General features: G+C 40.3%; 1 protein-coding gene across 1 annotated transcript in view; it reads right to left on the bottom strand.

Moving 5' to 3' along the window:
* Positions 1-766: 766 nt before the first annotated feature.
* LOC136881859 (zinc finger protein 782-like) overlaps positions 767-11,850 on the bottom strand; it is a 37,177-nt gene continuing 26,093 nt past the window's right edge. The window contains exon 4 of the mRNA XM_068229463.1: positions 767-2,720. Within this exon, the coding sequence (XP_068085564.1) occupies positions 1,772-2,720 (949 nt within the window). The 3' untranslated portion in view covers positions 767-1,771. The remainder of the gene's footprint in view (positions 2,721-11,850) is intronic.

Here is an 11,850-nt window from a genome sequence, read left to right as displayed (position 1 = left end):
CTTGACTTCAAACAGTGGAGGAGAGATGCACCTTGTAGAAACCTGGTTTTACTGTGTTTGTGAAGTGCGGTAACAACCTACAACTGTGGAGTGCTTAGGCACTTGGTATTATATGTTGGTGAGAGGTATGGGGTGCTGTATTTCAGGTTTCCACAATTTATATTCTGGAACAACAAGCGTGTTTTGGTCGAGTGATGTACCTTTAAACCAAGTGTTAGAGTCAGTGAACACAGTATTAGTGTGATATAACAGGTGCAATTAATGAGAATATGCAAGTTGTGTTGATACACAGACAGTGAAGGGTACTTCCATACGTATGTGCTTTATTCAATGGGTTGACTGCTAGCGATGGCTTGGTCCTCGCTTTTGGTCTCCCACTGGTTTTATTTATTTATGTGTAAACATGGTGTCTACCAGCTATATATTTTGAGTGTATTTTATGTATATTTTGTTCTGTTGACGAGGTGCCCATCACGGATACTTTTCAGAATACACTTAACTATATTGAAATCAGTGGAGTCATTGATGAAGCTAGCAGAAGTCCCTACCTATTGAGTAGTTTCCCGAAGGCTAGGAAATGCTTGAAGAAGATGTACCAATACACAGCCTTATGTTCACGCCGTGGTAGAGAAAGGACTATCATGATCTATTAAAATTCGAGGAATCCATTCTGGTGAACTCTGACGCCTATACTGTGAAAATTTGCAAATACAATTTTATTAATTTATTTTATTTAATTTTTAGTAATTTATTTAGATAGATTTAATTGGACGCCGAAGCGTGAGGCGATTCATTATTTTATTCACATTTGAATTTACTTTAATCATATTGGAATGGTTAATTATTAACATCTATTTACAAATGGCGGCCTGCGTGAGGCGTTCAAGTATTTTCCTTGATATCAATATTTTAGTAATATGTATAATGGTTATTAATGATTTTAATTTTTATTCACATATACTACAATAGGTGTGTAAGATTTTGTATATCCAGTTGGCACTCTTCAATTATCTTCCTACCGCATCTTCTACGACTATCTCTAGTATGCATAAATGGGTCTTCCTGAGTAGAAGTCTTATCTGGGCAGTATGCGTACTTCGTTGGTCAGGAAGATGTGACTTGTTAGAAAACTTACTGCCACACTTATAACAGGAATTTGGGCGACTACCAGTATGCATCAACAGGCGTTTCCGAAGTCTTGCCTTTTTATTGACGCTCACCAGTATGTGTAACTAAAGTGCCTCCTAAGACGACTTTTAAGTAAACTTGGAACCACATTTATCACAATAATGAGGGCGCTCAACAGTATGTGTAACTAGATGGTCCTGAAGTCTTAATTTTCTGGAAACCTCTTTACCACACTGATTACAGGATAAGGACGCTCACTAGCATGTGTATCGAGATGTTTCCGAAGACCTGACTGTCGAGTAAACATAGAACCACATTGATAACACGAATGTGGACGCTTACCAGTATGCGTGACGAGGTGTCTCCTAAGACTTGTCTTAAGAGTGAATTTAGAACCACACATATCACAGGAATGTGGACGCTCACCAGTATGAACATATTGATGTTGCCGAAGACTTGACTTTTCAGCAAACTTAGAACTACACTGATCACAGGAATATGGACGTACACCAGTATGTCTAATCAGGTGTTTCCGAAGGTATAACTCTTCGGAAACGGTTTTACCACACTGATTACACGGATATGAACGCTCTCCAGTATGCGTGACGAGGTGTCTCCTAAGACTTGTCTTAAGAGTGAATTTTTAAGCACACATATCACAGGAATGCGGACGCTCACCAGTTTGAAGATATTGATGTGTCCGAAGACTTGACTTTTCAGCGAATCTTGAACCACACTGATCACAAGAATAAGGACGGACACCAGTATGTCTAACCAAGTGTTTCTGAAGATATAGATTTTCGGTAAACATCTTACCACACTGATTACAAGGACATCGACGCTCATTAGTATGTGTGATGAGGTGTCTCTTAAGACTTGACTTCTGAGTGAATTTAGAACCACACATATCACAGGAATGTGGACGCTCACCAGTATGAACATAGTGATGTTCCCGAAGACTTGCCTTTTTAGCGAATTTTGAACCACACTCATCACAAGAATATGGACGGAGACCAGTATGCCTAACCAAGTGTTTCTGAAGATATTGATTTTTTGTAAACATCTTACCACACTGATTACATGAATATGGACGCTCACTAGCATGTGTGACCTGGTGTCTGATAACACCTGACTGTGTAGTAAACACAGAACTACATTTATCACAGGAATGTGGACGCTGAGCAGAATGTGTAGGCATGTGACGCCGAAGACCAGCCTTTTCAGTAAACTTATAACCACATTGATTACAGGAATTTGGACTCTCACCAGAATGTGTAAGCATGTGACGCCGAAGATTTGAATTTAAGGAAAGCTCCTTACCACATTGTTCACAGGAATGTAATCGCAATCCAGTATGTGTAAGCAGGTGACGTTGTAGATCGGAATTAGAAGAAAAGTTCTTACCACATTGTTTACAGGAATGTCGACGCTCACCAGCATCTTGACGCAAGTGACGCCGGAGGAGCGACATCCGAGAAAACTCAGAACCACATTTGTTACAACAAAGTGCCTTTTCTCCTTCATTCCATATGATACAATTACTGTTACATGTACCCACTGGACCCCCGGTCAGTAATGTGATGTTCCCACAGCTAGAAGACAGAAAAAAAAAATTATAACATTTTACAATTAACACAATAAAATCAAATACAATATCCAGAAGCAAACTCAATATATGTACCAATATTGCTTCTTATTACATAGCACTACAAATCTCAACAATATCAGATAAAGGCTCGAACACAATAGCCCATATAATTTCCAAATGCCAAATAGAATATGTGATAAGTTTGCGCTTAACCACAACAAATCGAAACAATTCAACTTTGTTTTAACTGAGACTGAAAATATTTAGGATGCCAAATAAGAACTAATGTTTGAATAGCTTCATCCTTAGTGAAGTTACATGTTGACAAGATTTATCTATCATCTACAGGGACATTGACAAGGGCTTCTGGGCCATATAGCATCGAATTTATGAGATACGTATGTATACTATAAAGCCGGGAAGAAATTACTGACTGAAGCTCCTCAGGTACTTCAACAGAGCTAGTACCCGTCAACACATCAACGTAAAACAAAGAATATGAATTAGGGTGAAATTCTGTGCGCTCGTCAGAAAGATGAACTACAAATCTCAGAACAAGAAATGGGGCAGAAATTGTAACAACAGTAAGGTGGTAGTCCTTGATCTCTTCATCAGAGGATTCATGCCATGCTATATTCTTAAGACTCAGTGGTCGGGATATATTAACACAAATTTATATATCTTAGGAATATCAGCTGATTGAGTAACAAGATACATTTTGAAACTCAAAGTAATATATAGGAAATCAGGCTGAATTTCAGAGCCAACCATTTACAAAAAGTTCCTAGCTATCCCATTTCAAGATTTACACCTGTCAAACTCAACTCCTGGCTTGGTTGTCATGCTAGAATATTTGAGCACACAATGATGGGGCATATGAAAGCTTGATGAGATAGAAGTCACAAGCGGTACGTTTCCCATGTGCCCCGTTTCACTGTATTCATGCATGAAACTTACATGCAACTGTTTAAAATCTGGAAAACTAGAAAACTTATTTTCAATGTTTTCGATTTGTTGAACAGCATTATGCTTAGACTAAGCTGCAGGTGACACTTCAAGACGAATATGAAGTTTGTCATTAAACACCAGAAACATCCATTTGATCATTATTCAAGAAAATGTCCTTCGCATGCCATTTCTTCGGGAGTAAGAAAAAGTTGATGGAATTCTTCAAGCTTCCAAAACCTTGGCAATTTTGTGTAAAGAGAATCAAGATTTATAAGCCCGACATACCGAACCTTGGCATTATTCTTTACACAATACTCAGGGATGGTGCCTGACAATCCCCAACCAAATTTGGTCATCTAACAAGATGAGATACCTTTCTTATGGAAGATATTAGGAGACAAAATATTATAATTGACTTCAGCTCTTAGCAAGATATAAACAGCAGAATGCTGCTAAAAATATACTAACACCTAAATGACTTCACGAGCAATATACCAACTGGAACAATCAAGTTGCTGTGCAGGAAGTTGGCTTGTGGTTGTATTCACAGCTGCACAGTTCAACTTCAATGTATAATCTGACACATTAGAGAACGAAACAAGATTGCATGTAGATCATTTCAGGCGATACACCTGTATTGCCTACGCCAAATATAGGCAGCAAGAAATCTCAGTACAAATGCCAAGCTTCGTGATAAGACTACAAGGCACTAAGGATAAATGACTCCCCCAGTCCAAAAAATCTTTAACTAGTACAACCTCTCCTGAACTGTTCTTCACTGCTACACAAGCTGTGTTAAAATAAATATTTGAGTGGGTGGCACAATTGTAGAACTTCTAACATTTCTATAATTATTGGGAATTGTTTGTTCTTCATACACCAATAAGGTGTGGGGTCCACTGTACCAGGGTCACTTGTGTTGCTTACACTGTTTAGATAAATGCGAAGCAAAAACATAGATAACAAAGGTTACTTTGACTCTCAAACTTGCTGCGATAATCAATGTTTTTGTGAATTTATACATTCAGAATTGCTGATTATCAAGTTTTCGACACTGAGAAATAAAGAAAATGCTCTTGTTGGTACTGTGGAATAAAATCTAAAACGAACGACAGTGACAAAATCACCATGATTCATAGACAAGAAGTGGATACAATTCGCAATGCCTTATTTTCAGAGATAATGCTTGTTGTCCAAAAGGGTCCAAAATCTACGTAACTGAACCTTGCAATAGTATTAATTACTGGTAAATCAGAACCATGGCCTTCCCCCTGTAGTGGTATTAAACACAAGTATCGTACTCATGGCGTTCGTCTCATGGTGGTATTAATCACAGGTAACACAGACCAAGGGTGTTCCCCCACATTAGTGTGCTACGCACAAGCAATGCAGACCGATGGTGTTACTCACATAGTGGGGCTGAACACAGTCACCGACTAGATCAATGATGATGATAATCATAATCCTGGTTTAGAGGGGCCTACCCCCTGGGTAACCAAACCATACTGGTATGAGGTGCAACAAATTGAAATGATAATTAAAACTACAAAATTTATTAATTGACAAGAATATAAAGTAAAATAAATGATGATTAGCATGATTTCAAAACAATCAGTGGATCCAATTGACAACGCTTTAATGACTTCACTATGCAGTGTCGGATTAAACGTAAGTTTACGATAAAACATACAACATAGCTAGGAGTCCCAATACTCAATACTGCATCAGCCTGTTTTCATCGAAGGGTCGGTGTGCTTTCCTCTTCCATAGAGCAAGTTTGCTAAATGTTTCTTTAGGTCCTATAGCCAAAACATCCACTCGAGGGATGGTAAGTTCGAATCCACAGTTACGAAGATAGTTTTAAAGTGGTTTCACATTTTCATACCAAACTGGTTAACATAACATCAATGTAGTGTGAAACTCCTTCTCCTCAAAGACGTTGCAGCGCTTGACCTCCTCCTTATGGACAGAGTAGTGTATGACCTCTTCCTACTGTACCGGTAAAAGAGCCCGACTCTCAGATTATATTTTAAAGTAAGTAAGAATATAGTTCTCAGGGCTAAAACAGGGTGACTAGTAGCTAGGGCTCGGTACAGGAGGTAGGGTCCTATCTACAAGAAAACTTTGACTCTGACTGAATACGTGTTTATTAATATAAGACATGAAATTGCACATCACCTCCAGGTAGATATAAGCTGTCTTGCACATAGTCCTATAATATGGCTCGGATTCTCCAGTTCACCAAGCCGAGCAGGTTGGAACACGTTCCAGAAGATTCCAGGGACTCCGTACAGAAGCAGCTGGACTGTCTGGGTTGGTAGAAGGTAGAGATGCCTCGAACTTTCGAGGCCCAGGTTGAACCCCGATGATCCTGGTGATGTTGAAGATAATCATTTGCTACCTGAGTCCAATGTGACTGAGAGGGTTGATGTCTCCAAGGTCACTCACAGTACTGATAAATCTGAGTTCATAAGAACCTTGGATGATTAACCTATTAGTGAAGTAACTGGTTATTATTCGTCAAGATTTTCAAAATTTTACACTCATAAAATGATATGTCTCTGCATACGAGGATTATGAATACTTTCAAAGTTAACCACTAGCCAAGTCCTCATCTCTGAATAAATATTGGCAAAAAAAACACAAGTCCCTTCTCATGAAACTATAACCAAATTTAAAGTTCATCACTGGCGAAGGTACAAGTCTTTGAATGAACACGGACGAAAAACATAAGTCCATCCACATGAAAATCTGAATAGATTTAAAGTTCATCACTGGCGAAATTTATAAAGTTTTGAATCAACACTGGCGAATGTACAAAAATTTGAATGAACATGGACGAAAAATACAAGTCCATCCACATGAATAAATTTACAGTCTATCACTGGCAAGGTATCCAAGTCTTTGAATAAACACAGGTGAAATACTAAATTTATGTTTTAAAGACGTTGAATGAAGTTAGAGTTCATCACCGGCAAAGTTTATAAGTCTTTGATCCAGTACCAGTAAAATCACAAATTTATGCTTACGGGAACTTAAAGCACATTCAGAGATCAACACTAGCAAAGTTTATAAATCGCTGTTTATTAGAGGAATGGGTCACTTAACACTCGCAAATATTGCAGGTTCAATTTATGAAGAATTCGCTCTTTAACACACGTAAATAATACAAGTCCAATTATGAATTTAGCATACGTAAATAATACAAGTCCATTTCATGAATAATTGGAAAAATTCCAGTCTCGAACACCCATAAATATTGTAAGTTCAATTATGAAGACTTAGAAAATGTTCTTTAACACTCGAAATATTGCAAGTCCACCTGAGAATACTTGGAAGAATTCGTTCTCCCACACTCGAAGAAAATACAAGTTCACTTTATGAATACTTAGAAAATTACAGAGTTCCTCGTCGGGACTGTCACTACACGACGATAGTAGCAGCGAGAGTATCCACGCTGACTACTCAGCTGTAATGAGTGAACAGGCTACAGTGCGCCCTCCTTTTATTCGATCCGGGGCGTCTAGGTCACAATACGGCTTGACTGAACATCTCCTGAATCCCTCGATGGATTTACTTGAAACTTGAGGATTGCGACGTTCAGGTGATCCCAAACAAGATGACATATCGCTCAAGCCGCTAGCATAATTATAACGGGAGTTACAAAATTTTCCCCGCCGAACATTCGGGAAGATGTGACGTGGAATCTAGAATATACGAGTCCAGGCTGGGAACACGTGTTGTGACGGGCGGGCGGTCTAGCTAGCCCCCGTGGCTACGTCACAGCTCACAGCTGTCCTTCACTCGCTTGCTTGCCCCGCTGACGGTAAACAAACCAGGCGTGCTCAGAACATTACGCGTGATAATTAAATGTCATTTATACCCAAAAAAAATATACATGTACAGGTCGTAATCGGTACATATCCCTCCCTCTCAGGGAAAAGAAAATACGAGGAGGATTTTCTTTACTTAACCTTATTCAAAGTATTTTTTGAGATTGAAAGCATTGTAGATGCCTTCAAGGTTGCCATCTAATCTTGCGACCCCATAAGCACCGTTGTCCAAAGATCTAGAAATCCTGAAAGGTCCAATGTACAAGGGGCAAAATTTCGCATAGATCCTCAATTCTGGACGAGACATCGCAGGTTTGCGAATTAACAGCTTGTCTCCCACTTGCAAGGGTGGTCTGAATTTTCGATTCCTATTTCTCCGCTGTCTGATATCTGCAGCGTTTCTCAATTTTCCCAAGGCCTTAGCGATTCTTGCTTCTTGACCGATGGCTGCATCAGACGGAGCAGGAAGAATAGCACCCCAAGGGCGATGAGGAATATGCCCATGATGCACCAACATCGGAATATCTCCTGTAGATTCGTGGATAGTGGAATTGACTATTTTCTACATCACTGGAAGCACTTCAATCCATCTCCAGTGTTCCTGCTGGCAGTAGACCCGACAGAATCTGGCAATTTCTCTCATCAATCGCTCAGCAGGGTTGACATCGGGATGACGAATGGAATTCATTATATGATGAATCTCCAACTCTTCTATCGCCGCCTGGAATTCTGCAGACGTGAACTGGCTTCCATGATCGGTTAGTAGAAACGTAGGTTTCCCCATCTCAGGGAAGACATTCCTGCGGAGTCACCTTAAAATATTTCCAGTGTTTGACTTCTGGATAGGTAACAACATGGTGAATTTTGAAAAGACATCAACAATAACTAAGACGTGCTTGTTACCCCTGGCCGCCTTGGGAAGTGGGCCGTACAGATCAAGCGCCATCACCTCCCGTGGGATCTCCGGAATGATAGGCCTCGGATATTCCCTCATAAGGTAATTGTTTGGTTTAATCCGTTGGCACAAGTCACATGTTCTTATGGTCTTTCTTATATCATTACGGAGGTATTCCCAGATGAACCTTTCCTTAATTACACCAGCCACTTTGTCTACTCCAGCATGTCCTGTGATGAAATGGCAATGCCAGATGATGGCTTCCCGAAGTTTAGCCGGGGCATAAATCCTTTTAGCAGTCTTGGTTGTATTAATGTACTTGTAAAGTAGGTTGTTGTCCCAAGAAAAAGATTGGGCTGCCTGCTCGATCCGTGCATCGTCTGGATCATGTTGTGGAATCGATCTTTCACAGAAGCGAATTATTTCTCTCAGCCTGTGATCTCTCCGCTGGGCTTGGGCTAGATATCGAAGTTTTCTTAGAAATTCTTCGTCATCACTATTAATGACTGAAATTGGACAAGCTACGGCCGCATCGGAAGGATTCCGACCGAGAGCGTCGGCTAATACGTTGTTCTTTCCAGATCGATGCACGATAGAGACATTGAATTGTTGGATGAATAATGCCCTTCTGGTGACTCGTTCATTCGTAAGGTCGGAAGACGGAATGAAGGTAAGTGCCTTGTGGTCCGTGTAAATGGTGATTGGAAACCCAAAGACAACCTTTTTCCAATACAAAAGCGAATATACAATCGCTAGGGCTTCTAGCTCCGTAATGGTTTATGACTTTTCATGTGTCCTAAGCTTCCGACCCACAAATGAAATGAACAACTTGACATCGGGCCTATTAGGGTCGACTTGGTAAAGAACGGCTCCAATTCCTATCTTACTGGCGTCACATTCAATATGGAAAGGCCACTCGTAATTAGGATAGCAGAGCTGCACATTATTTTTGAGCATCCTTTTAGTAGCAATAAAGGATTGCTCACATTCAGTAGTCCACTTCCAGCGATTGTTTTTCTTCAGTAATTCCTGGAGAGGCGCTACAGTTTCTGTGTACTGAGGGCAATGTTGCGAAAAGAATGAGCAAAGTGCCAGGAATTGCCGAACTTGCTTAATCCTGCAAGGCCTAGGAAAATCCGCAATGCATTGAATTTTGGCAGGATTTGGGCGGATGCCCTCCCCGCTAATGACATGCCCAAGAAAAAGAACTTCCGTCTTGAAAAATTGACTTTTCTTCAAATTAATTTTAAAGTTCTTTTCTCTCCATTCCTTAACCCTCTACTGCATGGATTATTTTTCGTTTTCGTTTGGTGAAGAAAATTTCAAGCTTTAATGTTCAACACACGTTCAGTGTATTAGATGTACCAGCAATTCTTAACTGGGGCTAATAGCTTAACACTCATATGTGATGTGGATTGCCATAGTTGAATATATATACGATTTTTCACGATTTTACGCTAAGCTTTTAACATTCAAAGACCGAACATTACTACCTACTGGCCATGGGTACGTACTGCAAGGCGCAAGTACAACTTGCAGAACCGTAGGTCGGTAATGTCTTTGAGGTTGAGCCAGAGGTACTCCTGAAGCCTGTGGTAATGTGATGGGGAGGGCCCACGTAAAATAAACGGTGGTTGGCTCGCGTGGATGTTGACGGGGTGGAAGGAGTACCTTTGGTTGTAGGGCTGTTTTGACTTATGTTATGTAAAAAAAAACAAGGCATCACTGGGATATGTGTTTAATTGATTGTACAGTTGAAGGTGTGCCGTAAAACTACCTCTGTCTACATTAATTATCCATTTATAGAGATGAAAAGTTATTTGTTGCCAAAAGGCAACAGTATGCAGTAGAGGGTTAAGTACAGTGTGTACATCTTCCAAGTGCTGCTCCCATGTATCAGATGCTATCAAGATATCGTCGACATAAATAGTGGCGATGGCCTTTACTTTATCAGATAACTGGCTTTCCAACACTCTTATGTTCATCCAGTACGATATGGAAGTACGATGATGTCATGTCCATACCTGAAAAATATTTCTTTCCATAAATTCGCTTAATGACATCTTTAAGCGGAGGAGGGTGGTCATATTCAAGGACCAGTCGGTCATTCAAGACACGAGCGTCCAAACACAAACGTAGATTACCATCGGGTTTCCTTACTATGGTAAGTGGATTAATATAGGGCGTAACGCATTTTGAGATAATTCCGTCAGCCTCCATCTGACGAATCAGTGTCCTGGTTTCATGCATGTACTTCTCGGGCACTGGATATGGTTTGCGTTTATAAGGCGAAGCATCCTTGACGCTGAAGTGGTGCTTAAAATTTTTAATTTCTTCGGGCTTCTCATCAAAGACGTCCGGATAAGGTTGATAGATTTCTTCCTCCGCTGCTGCTAAGTCAGGGTGGTAATATGGGGCTTCAGTTACACTGGAGATGTAGGTGAGAAAATCGGGCCCTTTGTCATTTAAAATTTCATCAACGGGTCCCCCTTCATCGGGATCTCCTTCTTCTTCTGACACGGGTCCCTCTTCTTCCTCGGGATCACCCTCTTCTTTCAGTACCTGGTCGACTGGGGCGGCATCGCCAATCACACCTTCGACTTGTGTACAGGGTAAATCGATCCCTTGAAGCCTAAAATCTTCACCATCCACCAGCTGCAACTCTACAGAACCAATCCTACATAGATGAATGGTGTTGGCAGAGTAGTCAATATTAGCCTTATATTTAGACAAAAAGTCTGAACCCAAAATAAGGTTGAATTTCATAGGCGAAACTATCAGAAAGGCATGTTCACACACTTCCTCATTAATGGTGAACTCAAGGAATACTTGCTGCTTGCATTTGATGTTCAGGTCAGGAATAATGCCCTTGATCTTCACTTGTGCAACTGGCAAAATCAGAAGATCACATTTATCCTTAATCAATGTTATCAGTTTGTCAGAAATTAGGGACACTTGCGCTCCCGAGTCCACTAATGATGATACTTGGAATCCCCCAATGGTAATATTAATTATGGGTAGACTTCGCTGGACATGTTGACGAATAGGTACCTCGTCCTCAAACACTAAGTCATCATCGATGTGCCAATAATTTATTATGTCTACGTGAAATGACCCGACCTCCTCATTTTCAGGCAAACTTATTTTGGAAAAATTTAAGTTTTTTTGTAACAGCACCTGTGGATTTTGAATTTTGACCAAAGGTGTTCTTTCTCCTATGATATTCTTGATATTCAAGAGAAGTCGCTCCAGGTTGATGACCCTCTTGTTTCATCTGATGAAGGTAGTCCTGTGTTTCCTTCCATCGTTTGTGCAAGTCCGAATTATTTGAGTCTTTACTCTCTTGTTTTTTTTCTTGTTTTAACCAAGTAGGTTTGGTTTGGTATGGCATCTGGCCTCGGTATGGGCGTTTCCTAAACCCTCTATACCGCGTAGGTGATGATTGAGTATCTCTTTCT

This window comes from Anabrus simplex, chromosome 10 (genome assembly GCF_040414725.1).
Source record: "Anabrus simplex isolate iqAnaSimp1 chromosome 10, ASM4041472v1, whole genome shotgun sequence".
NCBI lineage: Eukaryota > Metazoa > Arthropoda > Insecta > Orthoptera > Tettigoniidae > Anabrus > Anabrus simplex.
Note: the sequence above shows the minus strand (reverse complement) of the source record. Positions and strands in the feature narration are given on the sequence as shown.